The sequence below is a fragment of the Leptonotus elevatus genome, chromosome 2 (genome assembly GCF_054856555.1).
Source record: "Leptonotus elevatus isolate MCC_2025b chromosome 2, RoL_Lele_1.0, whole genome shotgun sequence".
Taxonomy (NCBI): Eukaryota; Metazoa; Chordata; class Actinopteri; order Syngnathiformes; family Syngnathidae; genus Leptonotus; species Leptonotus elevatus.
This window is the reverse complement of record NC_141240.1, coordinates 21,447,906-21,466,086: the sequence shown is the minus strand read 5'-3', so window position 1 is coordinate 21,466,086 and position 18,181 is coordinate 21,447,906. Positions and strand designations below refer to the sequence as shown.

At 43.3% G+C, this 18,181-nt stretch overlaps 1 protein-coding gene across 2 annotated transcripts; it reads right to left on the bottom strand.

The window, feature by feature from the left end:
* Window positions 1–84: 84 nt before the first annotated feature.
* On the bottom strand, window positions 85–17,998 carry otud5a (OTU deubiquitinase 5a). 2 transcript variants are annotated; one of them, XM_086069245.1, is made up of 9 exons: window positions 17,104–17,998; window positions 13,611–13,704; window positions 9,075–9,139; window positions 8,785–8,941; window positions 8,108–8,277; window positions 6,734–6,919; window positions 5,975–6,179; window positions 5,585–5,656; window positions 85–1,623 (listed from the first exon to the last, which is right to left on the bottom strand). In XM_086069245.1, the coding sequence occupies exons 1-9, from the start codon at window positions 17,689–17,691 to the stop codon at window positions 1,487–1,489; spliced, it is 1,674 nt and encodes a 557-aa protein (XP_085925371.1). In that variant the 5' UTR covers window positions 17,692–17,998; the 3' UTR covers window positions 85–1,486. The 2 variants fall into 2 exon arrangements, with proteins under 2 accessions (XP_085925371.1, XP_085925372.1); XM_086069246.1 differs by having other exon boundaries at window positions 8,108–8,256; window positions 17,104–17,997.
* Between the last annotated feature and the right edge of the window lie 183 nt (window positions 17,999–18,181).

The following is an 18,181-nucleotide window of genomic DNA, read 5'->3' as shown; positions in this document are numbered from 1 at the left end:
TACCATACTGCAGTGAATAATCTGTATTTAAAGCAAAAAATAAAATAAAAAAAATCTGCAATGCACTCAAAAATCCGCAGCTCATTCTGTCTGAAACATTTTTCCTTTTTATTCCAAGAAAAAAAAGGTATTTTCATCCCAAGCAATAAAATAAAAACAAACTTATATTATTAATAATAACAATAATCAACCATAAAGAGGATAAGTGTTGACAATTCTGTTTTTGCCTCTCATTTGTCGCTTTGTCTCCATGGCAATATTGGTCATGATCAAACATGCAGCTAAGGAGGATGATGATGATGGAGGTAAGAAGAGGAAGACACACGTTTTAGAAAATAGATTTCCAAGCTATCAATGGAACTCGAACAAGCTGGTCACCAACAGGAAGGGTAGACTTCAGGCGTTAAGTGTAGCATGAGGCGTCACTGTCTTTTTGTCAGATTAGCCTTCCTCACACTTTATTGTGCTACATGTTCAATAACAATCTTTCCACCAGAAGGGAAACTTAATTTTCCAGTCATCAGAAATTCAACTGAAAGGATGCTAATGCTAACTTGTCAAAAAGAACCGCTACAATTGAGCCGCATTAAGTGACATTATTATGTTGCAGTTAGGTGATTTATGCTCGCTCACTGAAGTAGAACCTAACAAATATCTTGAACGTTGAAAACAATTCAACCTGGTTTAAATTTCCCTTTGTCCCAGCTAACTGCTATCAGATAACACGGCACTAGGAAATCTCGTTTTCACAAACAGTAGATTAGCATGGCAGCTAATTAGAAACTATCCTTTAAAATGATGACATCATGACCTTGCAAGCTTTTGTGTTTTGGCTACTGTTGGACAAAATTAATCTATAGTTGGGTCGACAACCAATCAGAATGAAGCAATGGCTGAGAGGCGGTCGCCGTGAACTCCTCTCGATATATACACACACAACTCACAATAAAATTTGGGATATTGGGCAAAATTTCAGGATGAATCTCACAGGACAAGTGCATTCAAAAGTTAACAGGTCAAATGTCGTTTCACCTGGGAAATTTATATCCCATTTTAGGTTCTTCCTGAAATTTCACCCGTAAGTCCTGTATTCTTTTTGAGAGCAGTGTAACTTGTGCAAACCAGAATAAATTAAAACAAAATCAAAGTGAGGTCATCTGAGGACATTATTTCCGGTGGCCAAGAGTTGGCTTGTGGTCATAGCGGGTCAGTGATCATATGTGATAATGCGGAACATGCTAGCAGAAGAAACGCGTGTTTTGTTCCCATGGATTAGCTCTCTCACGTGACATATTGTGTGGTAAGCAGGTTCCCGACTGGCTCGCTGAGCCAGAATCTGCTCAAGTTCCCGCTTGGAGGAAAGGACAAGAGGGAGGGAAGGATGGATGACAGTTTGAGAGAAAAAAATAAATGCATTTCTTTCTTCTGGCTTTGTCTTCAGTGGTTTACGAGGGGGAGGGGTTCGTAGGTCATGTATGTGCGTCCATCAGCTGCTGTCGGGGGACGCTTCTCGCTCTCGATGCTGCATGGCGCCGCTCTGATGTTTCATGCTGTCCAAATATTCCTGCTGGGACACGGCCAGGACGGATGCCAGGATCTCGTCGTCCTCCCAGTCGCTTAGACCTGGGGGGAGAGTGGAGGGGGAGGGTGTTTACGGCAAGATAGTTCCCATCAAAAGTATTGGAACGGCAAGGTCAATTCATTTGTTTTTGTTGTACTGACAACAATTTGGGTTTTACATCAAAAGATGAATACACACAATAAGTTCATAATACCATCTTTTATTTTGTGGTATTTACATGTGTTAAAACAACCCAGGACAGAGAACCTTGTTTTAAGCCACCCACTTTTCAAATGAGCAAAAGTATTGGAACAGACATTATTCAATTAACTGAACGTGAATACATTTAATACTTTGGTGGCATTACTCTTACTTGCAAGAAATGCATCAAGCCTGCAACCCGTCGATTTCACCAGACTGTTGCAGTCTTTATTTGAAATTATTTCCCAGGTCTTTACTGCAGCCTCTTTCAGTTTGTGTTTGTTTCTTAAGGGTTCTCCCTTCAGTCTCCTCTTCATGAGGCTCAATGCAGGGTCTATTGCGTTACGGTCCGGTGATTGACTTGGTCAGCCTAACATTTTCCACTTTTTCCCCTAGTTGATCAAATCCTTAGTTTTGTTGTCAGTGTTTTGGGTCATTGTCTTGCTGCATGACAAAGCTTCTCCTAACTAGTTTGGTTGCATTTTTCAGTAAATTGCCAGACAAACTTGTTTTTTAGACTGGACAATTCATTTTGCTGCTACCATCATGAGTTACATCCTCAATAAAGACTTGTGAGCTCGTTCCAGAAGCAGCCATGCAAGCCCAAGCCATGATATTACCTCCACCCTGCCTCACACCTTGATGATGAACTTGGGTCTTTTTAGCTGGTGCTTTCTTTTCCATACTTTGTTGGGCCTTTCAATCACTTTGGTAGAGATGAATCTTAGTCTCATCGGTCTATAAAAGCTTCTTCCAATTTGTGGCTCATCTCTGTGCTTCTTTGTAAATCTGAAATTCCTTTTGCATCTCGTGGTATGGCATGTACTGAATATTTCTTATTTCAAAGCGGATTGTATTACCTTCACTTATTGTCTTTGTGTTTCTTCGCAGCTCGCACAATATTTCTGCCATCAAGTGCTGCTGATACTCTTGGCCGTATGTTGCGCGATACAACAGTAGTTTCTTTTTCAGTTGTTGCAAAAACAAAAATCAATGACGCATGCTCTCTTTTGGTGGCACACGTTCTGGCGTTGACAAAAAAAAGTAAACTCCATGAAAAATGAGCGGGGAAAAAAAGGTCAAGGCTTTCCATCAGTACATCACCTTCTCTTCTTGCCCTGTGTGCTGATTCACTAGCTAACAGCCAATCACAGTAATCAAATGCCCCGATGCCGATTCAACATGTCAAATCCACAACGCGCATGCGTCACTCGAGAAAGAATTCATAAAAGGATATTTCCAGGGGTCCAGCTGACGTGATCCTCATGTATAAAAGAGGATCGCAACCGGAACCTTGTCGCGCAAACACGAGGGCTCTGAGTGACAAGCAATGCTGCCGGTCGTTCGGGACTCATAGAACCGTAGTTACATACGTAACTGTTGTTCTATTTCGCACCTCCCGACCGCAGGTGGCGGTGCTGAAACAGCACGGAACGCCGAATACCAGCGATGTCACGAAGACCCTGGAAAATGTACCTCACAGAGGGGCCTCCGCAGGACCGTGAACCACATCCAGTGGATGAGGAGAGGTGACATCCAAACTGTAGAATCTGGAGAACGTGCAAGGCGGCGACCAATAAGCAGCCGCACAGACGTCCTCCAAGGACACTCCTTTCAGAACGGCCCATGATCCGGTACAACTGTCGAATCACATCCCTGATCCAATGGAAGAGACGTTGCTTGGAAACAGCAGCTCCTTAATTCGGGCCGTCGTAAGACAACAACGACTTGGAGTGTCAACCCCATCCGTTGACTGTGGAGTCAAACAGGCGAGACGAATAGGGTGGTTGGCTTGAGAGCCAGACAAAACTTTGGAGCCAAAAGCAGCATTTAGTCACAATGTGACCCCTGCCCCGTCGGCATGCCAACGATGACACTCGGGGCTAACAGATAGGGCGTGGAGCTCCCCCACCCGCTTAGCGAGTAGATATGCCGTCTTACGAGACAGCCAGCGAAGTTCCCCTTCGGTCAACGGCTCGAAAGGGGACATGCACAGTGCGTCGCGCACCAGACGAAGGTCCCAGGTGGGGACTTGAGGCGGGTTCCTAGAACGAAGGCCAATAGGCTAGGGCAACCCACAGACGGAATTCTAAAACAGTGGGAATAGGGCACGTCACAGGATCCCTCCAACAGCTTGCACACCACTCCGCAAACAACTTCCACCTGTTAGCATACAGCGAACGAGTGGACGGAACCCTGGCATTAAGGATCGTATGCTTAACCGAAGTCAGCAATGGGTCTCGGCCCTCAGCGGCCAGACACACAGATGGCGCCGACGAGGATCGGGATGCCAAATCCGACCCTGCTGTTGGGACAGTAGATCCAACCGACTGGGCAGGAGCCACGGTTCGAAGGAGCAGAGACTGCGGAGGAGAGGAAACCAAGTCTGGGCTGGCCAAAGAGGGGCCACCAGCAACAATGTGTGACCCTCCAGAAGGGCCCTCCGAAGCGTCAGATGAATGAGGGGGAGAGGTGTGAAAGCATATAGCAGGCCCCATGGCCAGGGGTGTGCCAGAGCATCCTGGCCTAGTGAGCGGCTCTGCTCCCTCAGGGAAAACAAGATGAAATATTTGTTTCCTTACATTTTAGTTTGAACACTTCCAAAATTTCTGTGAGTATAAAGAATATTTGTCTTATTCCTTGTGAACTGGTTTAAGATCATAAAAGCACAGCTATGAACCTACAATAATGTCACATGGTATGATGGTACATAACGCAGACGTTGGAATTACAACTGGCTGGAAATCATTATGTTCATGAGTTAGGCTTTTTGTTTCTCACCGGAACTTGGCTTAATCCAGGTATATTTGATGCTAGCATGCAGCTAGCCGCCGATTGTTCAAAACGGCAAGGCATATATAGACCAACTAACTGTTATATTTATATAGATCTTGACCTAGTTTAGTCACTGATGTACTTAGGCTACGTTCACACTGCAGGTCTTAATCCGTTCAGACTGACATAAAAAAGTCAGATACATGTCGCATTTGGGCAAAAATACCCGATCTGGGTCGCATTTGCCTGCAGTGTGAACGTAGCCTTAGTGTGAAATCTAAATTTGTATAGTTGAACACAAAGCTGATATACAGTGTTCCCTCGCTACTTTGTTGTTCACTTATTGCGGATTCACTATATCGCAGATTCGTATTTTGGGTCAAAAATTCATACATTACGGGGTTTATTTTGGGTTGTACTATTTCGCAGGTTTCTCAGAGATTATTACCACCGCCCGCGCCCCTGCTCACACGCACTGCCATCCACCACTCCCGGATTTAATGTATTCTTCATTTATGCTGCTATTGTTTTATTATATTTACAAAGTTATCAATTGTTTAGAAGGGTGGGAACTGTGTGGTGGCTTTGTTATGGCTCAGTAAAAGCGTAACCCCACCCCCAAAAAAAACCGAAAACAAAAGTCCTCTACTTTGCGGAAATTCACTTATCGTGGGTGAGCGTGGAACGTAACCCACGAAAAGTGAGGGACCGCTGTATTTGCAGGGAATTATGATAGATGGATTCACTGGTTTCGTGTACCTTTTGCCATCCAACTCAAGAGCAGTTATTGTTTATGCCAGCCACTATATACTACTGGCATAGATAGAACAAAATAAGATTTTAAATAATACAATAATAATAATAGGAGTTAAAAATAGTGCTGTAAATATACACTTTCACTTATAACTACAAAACATAATTGATTTTTTTTTAAGAGTCAAAGCATACCAAACCGAAAACCGTGACCACAAAACCGAGAACCGAACCATGGATTTTGTGAAAAACATCACCCAGCCCTACATAGTGGACACACTTAATCTTTCTCACCAAATGCTGTAGGTGACATCTCCTGCATAATGGCTCTGTACTCTAAATGATGACGACTCGGATTACTGGGACCTGCAACCATACAAACACATTTTAACACGTTAAAAACACGCACGCACAAAGTAGCCCAGGCAGGTTGCAAAATTATTAGGAGAAGTCCTCCGAATTTCGGCTCATACGAGCTTAATAGTGAATATTTTTAACTGATATTTTTTGATCATGCAGTATCACATAAAAGTGTTCACCAAAAAGGCCGTTTTTTTCCGGCACAAGAAACCAAAACAAAATTTCTCCAGAATCTGTCATCTGACTTGAATTTACCCCACACTATCCAGAAATGTACTGTCAATTTTCCACCCCTTTGCTACCCGAGTCACCGGTGGGCGTTACCTGGCGCACAAGGTGAGGGCGGTTTGTTAAGGATGAGGGCGGCGCCGGCGGGAGAAGGCGGCTTGATGGCGGTCGAAGGGGCGCTGGTGAGGTCCGAGTGAGAGGGGTCAGTCTCTCGTTGCCTCGGCGACCGAGCAGCCCACTCCTCCAGGCCACTAGAGGCCGCTGCCGTGGCTGAGCTGCAGGTGGCGCTGGCTTTCCTGGGCTGGAAGGACGGAGATTGCAAGTAATAGGTAGGAATTACTTTAATACACGCCCAAAGAGATTTGAATGAAGAAAGTGGCAGACATGGCACTAAGTTAGACTATTTATGAATATCTCATGCATATTATTTTGTCTTGCAGTAGGCAAAGTTGCTTACTTTTATGAGTTATCAACATTTTAAATGTGTTGGTGCAAAACATAAGTCAAGTAAAGGATTTTTTTTCTTCCAATAATATGTTCTATGTGTGTCCACTAGTCTAAATATGGTATTTTGATTAATATTGGATTTGCAGAATATGAATTAAGCACAAAAATCATCTTGCCCATATGTAAGGGCATTATATTATCTTAATTGTATCATTTGTTTTACTTCACTTAAGTGCTGTTTACCTTACCTTTTAACAAAAAAGCAAAAACAAAACAAAGCAAAAACAAAAAAACAAAACAAATGATGACCCGTTAATCAAGTTACCACAGCAATTGTCTTTTGTTTTACCCTTGTTCTCATTCTGCATCTAAAACCTTTAAGTCAAAAGTAGCAGACAAGGCGCTGACCTGTCGGGCCTGCTTCTCCTGGTCCCGAAGCCACTGCAGGTACGACTCCCTGGCCACTTGCTCCTCGATGGCCTCGCACGTGGCCTCCCAGTCGCTCGCTCGCTTCTTGTCTTCCAACATTTGCTGCTCAATCCACGACTCCTCGGACGTCTTGATGGCTGACTTCATCAGAGATTGGTCCGCGTACTGATTTGAAGGACGTGGTATAAAAGGGTCATAATATGTAAAATTACTTTTTAATGTGTTGTATCTACATTGTTGTATGTCAGGAGTGCCTGCCTATCCATTAAGTGTCAAATTATACAAACAAGTCAATTTTTTGTTTTCTGACTACTTTCCTAAATGTGTTGATCTGCACTTCAGCTCCCAATGTGGCCTAATAGTAGGGTTAATTAGCATAATAAGCACTACCACCTAAATTAAATTATCACTGTATAATATGTGAATAATGTTACTTAAAACATTGCAGTTAATTAAAGGTGACAAGATGGATTAATCAATTATTACAAATACCCCCCCCCCCCCCAAAAAAGTCATATGGAAGATGGACCAGGGCAAGGGTTTGTGGATAAACAATAATTAAAATTCTTTATTTTCCCCCAAAAAATTTGTTATTTAATTTTTAACCTTAACCTGTTTTCATTAGGTACAGCAAACACTTCTAGGATCAATGTGATCTATTGCATGTTTAACCATTATTTTTTCATTATTGTTACAGTGAATATTGGAGAATACCATAAATAGAATCAATGAGTTGTATTATATTTTTAATAAATAAAACTAAGACATTTCGGCAACCTATTGCCGCTGAGTCAATATACACTGCTCAAAAAAAGTGTTCCCTAAATTATTTAGACACTGCTCAAAACAATTAAGGGAGCACTTTGTTCCTTTACTTTTTTTGAGCAGTATATTTAATACATCATGCCAATTAAAACTTATTTTGAACATTGTTTTTTTTCCCCGTTTGAACTTCAACATGGGTAATTTTGATCTATACAACATAAAAGGAGGGTTAGGCAATTAATTTTAAGGGAAAAGACAGTTGCAACAAATGCACATTTTGTAAATAGTATGTAGTGATAGAAACAATTTGACATGCATTTGTCATATTTTTTTATTATATAATTGCTTAATAGTAATAATTAAATAAATGTAAAAATTAAGTATTTATTTCATTATTAAAATAATTTGACTTTTTTTTTTTTAAACTAATCTCTGAATGTGCTGGCCTGTCTATTTTAAAATTCACATGCATCCCAGTCATTAGCTGTGGTAAATTGTGAAGTAATTTGTCTATTTGAGTTGTGGCATATTTGTTTAAGTGCACCTATACACTACGCTGTATGTGTGTGCAAGGATGCAGGTTCGTACCCCTGGCTTGAAGGCGGGCAGGCCGAGGCCCACACCGATGGTGGCCTTGTTGGGGTTGACCACCGAGTTGTAGTGGATGTTACGGTGGTAGCTAACTCGGATGGGCTCGTCGTTATTCTGGTGGATGCCATGGAAGGTGTTGATTGGCTCTGTAGCAGGAAGAGGCGGGGCTTAACGTGAAGGCAGACGACTGATAGTTACAATGGGCGTAACAAAACCAAGTAGGGCTGCAGATATCGAATATTAGACTCGACAATTCTACAGATTAAACCACATAATCATTGGATAAAAATTGATTTAGCATTAATAACACATGAACATGTATGTGACGTGTCAGTATTATTTTTTCCACTTGGTCACCAGCCTCACGTTCTACTGCAGTATCTGTATCTTTGAGTGTGCATTGCTTTAAAAGGCAGGCCTGGTCAGTGACGTGGGTGTGAGCCATTTCCTTGTGTTGGTGATCGTAGACGTGCTTTTGTTGTACATATAGCATTTTATCTTCATGCTAACTTATTTCTACACGGAGTGGTATGTGTCACTGCAGCAACATCAGTCCATGTGGATAATTATCTTTGTGAAGGTTTAAGGCAGAGATTTTGCTTCAGTTACTCGAATAATCATTGCAGCCCTAAAATTAACAATTTAATAGCGAGATGAGAACAAACAGAAGACACCTGTGCCGTACTGGTACACCTCCACTGGCCTGTTGTACATCTCCGCCATGGCCTGCATCTCAATGTGGTTGCCATGGCAATTGTTTTTCCTCTTCCTGTTGATGTACGTGGTGAAGTCCTCAGTCACGTAGTTGGAAAAATAATCTGCGTTCTTCATCTGTGAGGAAAAGGTCGGATTAAAAAAAAAATCCATACAACTCGCATATTTCTACTAGATACTATTTCAATAAATGCATTTGAACACATTTTTCTTTAACCTCCTGTAGGAATGACTCAAAAGTGCCACTCACCAGATAATCCATGCAGTGTTTCCTCACCACCTCGTGCATGTCCTGATCGCCATATACCTGGTCAGCTGACACACACGCACACACACATATTTAGAGTTGCCAACTCCTTTTCCAGATATGTTGCTGGCTGGTTGCTAAATGACCTTGCCATGGCGTGATGATATATTTAATATATTAGTTTATCATTCTAAGTTTGTATTTGTAAGAAAACAACAAATTAAAAGTTTGTTTTAGTTATATCTAACATATTTGTCTCTATATCTGTTTGGTTTTAACTGCAAGTGTGGAACTATTTAAACGCATCACTTCAAGTTAGCAAACAAGCCACCAGAGAAATGCAAGTTTTGAAAATTAAAGTTGGAAAATTTTGCAAGGCGAGCTTGATTTCATCTGCATTGAGTGAGGATGTGCTTGTTAATACTAGTGATGCTACGCTCGAAGCAGACGCTCGGCAAATGTCGAGCGCTCGCGGCAATATGTGTCTCGATGCGTTGTTCCGATGCCCAGAGGCGTAGCTTGCCATTAGGCAAACCAGGCAATTGCTTGGGGCCCCCTAGTCAGAGGGTCAACAGATTTCACACAAACCGCATATCTTATTCTTTCACATTAGGAGTGCCAAAGTGCAATGACAATTGACCATCTCAAATTCCCTATAGGGGCCCCGCGAGCCAAACTCGCCCCATCCCCCACTTGTTGCTGATTAGAGACACATGCAGCTTGCGTGTGAACAAATAGAATGACAGGAGATTCTCCGACAAGACTGACAGGATGAAGAGAAACTATCCATCTGGGAGTGAAAAATGAAGGAAAAAAAGAGGGAGAAGAGAAAAGAAAAGACAGTGGTGACTGTAAGTAAGAATTGTTTATGACTGTCTGTGTTAGGCTTTCAGGGCTGGCTTCAATTCCAATCGAGTACAGAGTGAGACCACTGAATCGTGAACATAAAGCCTAATAACTGTTTTTTGCACAAGCCAAATCAAGGAAGCACCACTTTTAAAAATGTCTCGAACATATGTTAAATCGATGTTGAATCAACCAAGTTTTGACTTTTGCGCAGTTTAATAACTTTAATATTAAATATACAGTGCAGACCATAAGTTTGGACACACTTTCTTATTCAATGCATTTGCTTTATTCTCATGGTTGGTTACTTTGTAGATTCTCACTGAAGGCATCAAAACAAGTTATGTACTGTGGTGGATACCCTTACCACCACCATCTAATGTCAGTATTGTTTGAATTTGCTTTAGCTTAATTATTTAATGTTTTCAGTTAATATTAAGTAAGCAGTTTGGTTTGGAGACATATTTTCTAAGGCGTGCACACTTTAGTCAATATTTGTCTGAATATTTACTGCATTTGTTCTTGTTTGAGGGAAGCAACCAGGCTGGAAGGTGGAAGGAGTGAAGATTTGACACCTGCCATTGTTCAAGACTCGAGGGGGGAATGTATTTGTTTAATGATTTGTTTGGAGTATTTATTTTTGTTAATTTGGTTTAAATGCACTTTAATTTTCACTCGTTAGTGTTGATATATGTTTTGTTAATTTGTCCTATAGAATTAAGTTGGTCTTTTTGTTTGATTTGTAGTCATACCTCCCTCGTGTTCATTTAGGTTGGTCCACCCCTATTTAAGCCACCTGAGTTATTTGTCTGAAGGTTAGTCCAGTTTAAGTTGTGTTATGTTAAGTTGACCTCCCTCTTTTAAATTGTGCCCACAACTTTAGCTACTAGTTGATGTTGGATTTTTTTTGTTAATTTTTTTTGCTCAGGTTTGATTAAATTGATTTTTTTTTTAAGCACCCGTGTCCTTGTCCATGTTTGGTCCACTACAGTGTTTAACAAAAAAATAAGAAGTGAAATAACTGAAAACATGTTTTATATTATAGGTTCTTCAAAATAGCCATCCTTTGCTCTGGTTACTTTTTTGCATACTGTGGGGATCCTTACATCTGGGAACTCCTTAAAAACTGTTGGAAAACCCTTCCAGATGACTACCTTTTGAAGCTCATCCAGAGAATGTCAAGAATGTGCAAAAAAGTAAGCAGAAAAAAGGGTGGCTATTTATTTACGGATTTATTGTATTTTTTTTTTTTACCTTTTTTGTTAAGTACATAACTTCACGTTGTCATAGTTTTGTTGCCTACTATAATGCCAGTGAGAATCTACAATGTACATAGTTATGAAAGTAAAAGCATAGCATAGTATTGAAGGAGAAGGTGTGTCCAAACATTTGCCCTGTGCTGTATTCTATTTTTGGTTTCAAATGTTGTTAGCTTAAATAAATGTAGGCCCCAATGTGCACTTTACTATTGGATCACTGTTGTTATTTTGTTTCAACAAGTTATGTGAATGAAGCACAATTCATGTTGATTCTTTAAGATGCAGTTGTGCAATTTTAAAATGTAACAACATGCATCTGACCAATGGTTGTCTATCGTGCCCCGTGCCAACCCCCCACCCATACCCCATCTGCCAGGGCCCCCAATCCCTTCTTGCTTGGGGCCCCTGGGCCGTGCTTCTTTCGATGGAGAATCGCGTGACCGCGGAAGCGAAGTTACGTCACTCGCGTGCCGGTCATGACTGTCGACGTGTCACTCCAGGTAGGGAGGGGTCGAGTCAGTCAATTTGATTGAGTCAAACTCACAATGCTACTTAGGGGCAAGATTGAGATGAGGAGAGCTTTTGCGTGCATTAAGTCACTGAGAACGAGGAAGGGTACACTAAAAAACAATGAGTAATATTTACTTGGGGGGGGGGGGGGACCCAGGAGAGTGTTTTCACTCCAGAATTAAGTAAATTTTACAAGAAGTCTTCCGAGTAGATCTTATCAGGGTTTTTTCAATGAAAAAAATACTCAAGGGTCGAGGCATGAACCCACAACCTTCAGGATGGGTGACAGCCACGTTAAGAGCTGAGCCATGCCACTCCTGCTGTGTTGTTGCTGTCAGGTAAAATTCTCGTTTTTGCTCGAGTTACACCAGAAATACATTAGCCTATAAATGGCAAGCAACAAAACTAATATGGCTCACATGAAGAGTGTCTGTCTACCAAGCTGAAGGTCATGAGTTCGCTGCTCAACAGTTTAGTAACTTTTGAAATAAATAAATAAACTGGGAAAATGTACCCAAAACTCCCCTTGTAAAATTTACAGTATACAAAAAAAAACTTTACTAGTTTAGTAGTTTTTTCTAAGTAAATATCACCCCCTACCCCCTTTATTTTGTTTACAGTGGAGGTGAAATTAGATTACTACACAATATATTAATTCGCAATTGCACATATTATCGGCATTCATTCACGCACTATATACACTGATCTTATAATATCAATCAGATATCCTAAAGGGTCTTCTTCAAAGTTGGAGAGGTCATAGGACTGAAACCAAATGCTGCAGAAATTACATTTTTCGTGAAACACCCAAATCCCCAGTTTCCTGTTGCACAATCATTTCACTTTTTCATTTAAAACTGACACAACAGTGTCTTATTTTTAAATGACGCTTTGCCCTTTTTGCTGACTGAAAATGAAATATATTTTTTGTCCAGCAGATGTCGCCACACTAAATTGTGTCATATGCCTTGAAGCACGGAAGCATTTCAACACAATTGCTTCAGTCAGTGGTACGGAAAGCAGTGGTGAAGCAGTGTCACGACTCACCACACTGATTTGTGGCAAATGCTTCATAGCACTGACTAACATCACTAACCTGGCGAGTCTTAACCGGCGAGACCCACGCTCGCACCCACCGCGGTGCTCACCTTCGCCGATCGGTGCTGGTTCGACGGGTTCGAGTATTAACTTAATACGAATATGTGTGACTCTGAACTTAATGTTTTTAAATGATTTGGCTTCTAAATTTGCAATTTGATCAACTGCAGTCAGTTGACTGTGTAACAAGATTTTTTTGGGGTGTCGCTTAATGGTAAAGTGCATCAGTTTTAGCGTTTTAAGTCACTTTTCAAAAGTTTCCAAACTCATTTCTAAAGAGTGTTCATCAACAATAGGGGCCGAACCCTGCCACAAACAGTGACAAAACACTACTTTGTCTAAATGGAACTCCTCGATTCACTTCAAAATAGTTTCTTGGCACCAAGTTGAACTATCACTCCGTACATCATTTATTTCAAATGCTCTGTCAAAGATGATGTGTTTTGACCAATTAAGAAAGGCATCACTGTTTTTTATTTTTAAGTCATCACTTCATGGCAAAGAAAATAATGGTGTAGAAGAAACGTGATGTAATATTAATATTTGTCCTGTTCATTAAAGCGCTGAAAGTGAATCGGTGACTGTGGCTCTGATTGTCCAAATGCGAGGATATTACATTACCTGATTTGCTTCATTTTTCCCACAAGCAAATGCATTTTTTGAAAGTCACTCATATACCTTAAATTTTGGCTCACACAACAAAACAAACATCAACCAAAAAAAAGTCAACTCAAAAACTTGGAAGACATTACTATAATCTTCCACTTTTTTGGTTATCCAAACACCACAGTAACATGGTGGCCAAAAGAGGAAGCATTTGACTTACCGACGGCTCTGAAGAGACACGCTCCGTCCTCCTTCATCTTCTTGATAACGAAACCTTTCTTGTCCTGCAGAGCTTTTTCAAACCAGTGTTCTTGCTGCACACACACACACACACATACAGAGTCAGAATTCCGTTCCGTTCCGTCTTCAATTCCGCTTATCCGGGGTCGGGTCGCGGGGGCAGCAGCTTAGCAGGGAAGCCCAGACTTCTCTCTCCCTAGCCACTTCAGCCAGCTCCTCCGATGGGATCCCAAGGCGTTCCCAAGCCAGCCGTGAGACGTAGTCTCTCCAGCGTGTCCTGGGTCGTCCCCGGGGCCTCCTGCCGGTAGGACATGCCCGGAACACCTCCCCAGGGAGGCGCCCAGGAGGCATCCAAACCAGATGCCCCAGCCACCTCAACTGGTTCCTCTCAACGTGGAGGAGTAGCGGCTCGACGCTGAGTCCCTCCCGAATGACCGAGCTTCTCACCCTATCTCTAAGGGAGAGCCCGGCTACCCTGCGGAGGAAACTCATTTCGGCCGCTTGTATCCGGGATCTTGTTCTTTCGGTCACGACCTACAGCTCGTGACCATAGGTGAGGGCAGGAACGTAGATCGACCGGTAAATCGAGAGCTTTGCCTTTCGGCTCAGCTCCTTCTTCACCACAACGGACCGATACAGCGTCCGCATCACTGCAGACGCTGCACCGATCCGTCTGTCGATCTCCCGCTCTAACCTACCCTCACTCGTGAACAAGACCCCAAGATACTTGAACTCCTCCACTTGGGGCAGGACCTCATCCCCGACCCGCAGAGAGCACTCCACCCTTTTCCGACTGAGGACCATGGTCTCGGATTTGGAGGTGCTGATCCTCATCCCAACCGCTTCACACTCGGCTGCAAACCGCTCCAGCGAGAGCTGGAGATCACGGCTTGAAGAAGCCAACAGCACCACATCATCTGCAAAAAGCAGAGATGCAATGTTGAGGCCACCAAACCGGACCCCCTCGACACTCCGGCTGCGCCTAGAAATTCTGTCCATAAAAATTACGAACAGAATAGGTGACAAAGGGCAACCTTGGCGGAGTCCGACCCTCACAGGAAACAAATTCGACTTACTGCCGGCAATGCGGACCAAACTCTGACATCGGTCGTACAGGGACCGAATAGCCCGTATCAGGGGGCCCGGTACCCCATACTCCCGAAGCACCCCCCACAGGACTCCCCGAGGGACACGGTCAAACGCCTTCTCCAAGTCCACAAAGCACATGTGGACTGGTTGGGCGAACTCCCACGCACCCTCAAGGATCCTGCTGAGGGTGTAGAGCTGGTCCACTGTTCCACGGCCGGGACGAAAACCACACTGCTCCTCCTGAATCCGAGATTCAACTTCCCGACTTCCCGAATTATCAGAAGAGTACTGAGAAGAGTCAGAATTATTGATTGTCATTACAGCAGCGAGGAGTGAAAACACTATAAAAAGTCCTCGGTTTACAAGCAAGTTCTGTATCCACCCCAACTCTGTTCCAACAATTTAACATCCTAAAAACGAGCTGTCAAAGTGCATGGCTGTTGCCAGCTAGCGCTCTTGCACGCTTTTCCCATGTAGAGGTGTTGCACAGGCCAGATAAAACGCACATACCTTGGGTCAAAAGTTTGCAACATACGACTAAATTATCGCTTTTGCAATGTAATTTATAGCGCTATGCCTTTGGCGTCCAGAACGTGCTGTAGTCTATCACAAAGCTACGCTAACACAGTAAAAATGTCCTAATTCCAGTAAATAACAATCCAATTAAAATAGAATGCATGGCGCCAAAGACCAAAGATGCCTATAATAATGTGGCGCAATACCTTTTTTTTTTTTTTTTTACATTCACTAAACATCTGCAACGACACGCAAATTGCATGTAAATAATTACACAGGAACCAACGCAGGTCAACAAAAATATCTCAGTACACAATAATAAAAAAAGATATTTATACAAATATTAAATGTAACATGGCAATTAAGTTAGCTTGGGCTGTCTTAATTTAAATTACATTTAATGGTGTACATTACAAACCTTTACTGTAGCATACTTACATCACATTTAATCTGTATACTTCCAATAGAGCATATTTACATTAAGTACAGCTCAGGCTCGCACCCAAATTCTCCATTTGCCAATTGATTTGAAACATGCGCTTTCCCAAGAAAAAAACACGTCATAGTCCAACAAATGACAAGTCGACTTATCAAAATGTTAAATGGTAAATGGAGTGCACTTATATAGTGCTTATTCTTCATCGTACATTTACAAAGCTATATTCACGTCTCTCATTCAAATGCATTGGAGTGTAGCCTACACTTGCGAGTTGATGCAGTGTATTAACTTAATTAAAAGGAAGTTTTTCTTTCTATTTCCATCTAAAACAGTCTGGATTGTCACATTTGCACTGCTCAATCAGTTCAGCTCTGTGGTTCTTAGGCTGGCATGAGATGTAACACATTCGCCACAAACCATTCTTGTAGCAGACAACAATAGACCGTGCTATTAAATAATGTCATGGATGGGGAATATCTTGCTTAGCCCAATCTGTTGCCCTTGTTATTAATGCTTCGTGGTTCACATTCTTCCAGGTCATTGCTCTGGCTCTTTTTTTTCTGCATAAGACCCCAAGATTTCAATCAATCAGTCATTCAAGATCTCAACCATTGACTTTACCTCTCTCTATTTACGTCTTTCCTAGGTCGTTGGCATCCGTTGACGTTGAAAAAGCTACCGTAGCTTTACGCCATGACGTCACACGTCTTCTGAATGCAATTTCCACCTTCTCCTTTGGTTCGAAAATAGAGGTGGTGGAAACTTACGTCATGAGCATAGCATATAATTAACACGAGTTTTCCATTGCGCTGATTAATTTGCACAGATGTACTCTTTTGACAATTAAATGAATAGCGCACTGTTGTCTTCTAGCATGCCTACCATTATGTTTTGCTAAATTACTATAATGACAACACCAACCAAGCATTTGACATATACCTGAGGAAAATGCCTGAAATGCCAAGCCTGACGATGGATGTTTGTCCCACTCTGTCCCTTTCGAAGAAGGTGGGGGTGGGGGGGCACCATATGGTTTTCACCTCAAGTCAGTTGTAGTCAATCACTTTCAGCCACCCTAAGTACCCTGGCACATTTTATTTATGCTCTTAGGCTTCCATCCATTCATTATCTGACAAAGTAAATTTGGTGTACAAAGTAAATAGCCTACAGTATATCTGTTTTCAAATGTCGTGGGCGAAAGTGATTAGAAAATTCTACTTCAATGTAGCAACGAGGTTTGTGCACTACGTTACTAGCTATCAGAAACGTATTTAAATTCAAGCCCAATCACGTGTTGCCATGGCGACGACAAGATAGACGTGAACCTAAAATCGTCGTCATTCTGTCATTCACTCATTCCCACGTACCGTAGCGTCCATTTTAGACGCGACCCAGGACCTCCACACGGTATTGGAACTGTGGCGCTTACCTGCTCGGCGGTGGCCGGGTCAACGGCCTGCAGGCGGGCGGCGTTCTCGTACTCGTCCTCGCTGTTGTTGCCACCGGCTCCCTCGTCCGGTTCCTGGCTGGAGCCACCGGGACCGCTCACGCCGGCCTGCCCTCCTCCGGCCAGCGCCGCCGAGCCGGAGCAGGTGCCCGCTTGCCGTCGCCTCTTACTGAGTCCGGGCCCGGAGCAGCAGCCGCCAATACTCCCGCCACAGCCCACAACCCCGGCCTGCACCACCAAGTCCCCGCGAGAGGTCGCCCCCAAGCCGCCGCCGCCGCCAGCGCCTTCCCTGCCGTCGCACGGCCCTGCGGAGGCCACCGAGCCGCCAGGCGGAGGAGAGGCCTGCTGCGGCCGGGAGCTCGCCTCGATGCTCCGCCGCTCGTCTCTGGCGGAAGGCGGTGTGGGCTGGTACGTCCACGGCGGCGGAGAAGCCCGCGGCCGGGCTCCGGTCCTCCCCGCGTGAGGGTGCGGATGTTGGTGAGTGTCCGCGACGCTTCGCCGGTCGCTGTCATCAGCGTGATCCGCGACCCCGACCCCGGAGCTGGGCTTCTTTTTGGGTAGGATCGTCATGGTGGGGAGGAGGAGGAGCAGGAGCGGGAGGAGGAGGGGGTGGGGTGGAGGGGTAGAGGGCGACGAGTCAGTCCGCCTTTTTGGATCAAAAAATTGTCTGTGTTCGGCGTCGAGCTGGCTGGCTAGCCGCGAATCATCGAGCGAATGTTCCCCGTCGACACCACGACGATTCCCATCGACGTCTGGACGGAACACAGCGTACAAACAAACGAGAAAAAAACAAAAAATACGTCTCCGTCTTCCCGGGCGAGAGCTCGTGCACAAAACATCAACACAGTCTGACGGGCCCGCCTGCGTCACTTCCGGGTCAGACCGCGTTCTGACGTCACCATATCGACGTTGCTACTGCGAATACAAGAAAAAACGATTTTTAAAATAAATTATTGATACAGCATCACGTAGATATGCTACTAATCACGCTGCTAACTAGTATTTAGTGCTGAATAATGACATAATCACACCGCGGGGGGGAAACATCTGACGTTCGAGA

What these genes read in the sequence shown, in the direction of transcription:
- otud5a (XM_086069245.1), bottom strand. Translation starts at nt 17,691, where the DNA reads ATGACGATCCTACCCAAAAAGAAGCCCAGCTCCGGGGTCGGGGTCGCG. An exon ending in AACACTGCATGGATTATCTG is followed by an intron (nt 8,942 to 9,074) that starts GTGAGTGGCACT and finishes TTTTCCTCACAG; the next exon opens with ATGAAGAACGCAGATTATTT. An exon ending in AGGAGAAGCAGGCCCGACAG is followed by an intron (nt 6,180 to 6,733) that starts GTCAGCGCCTTG and finishes CCGTCCTTCCAG; the next exon opens with CCCAGGAAAGCCAGCGCCAC.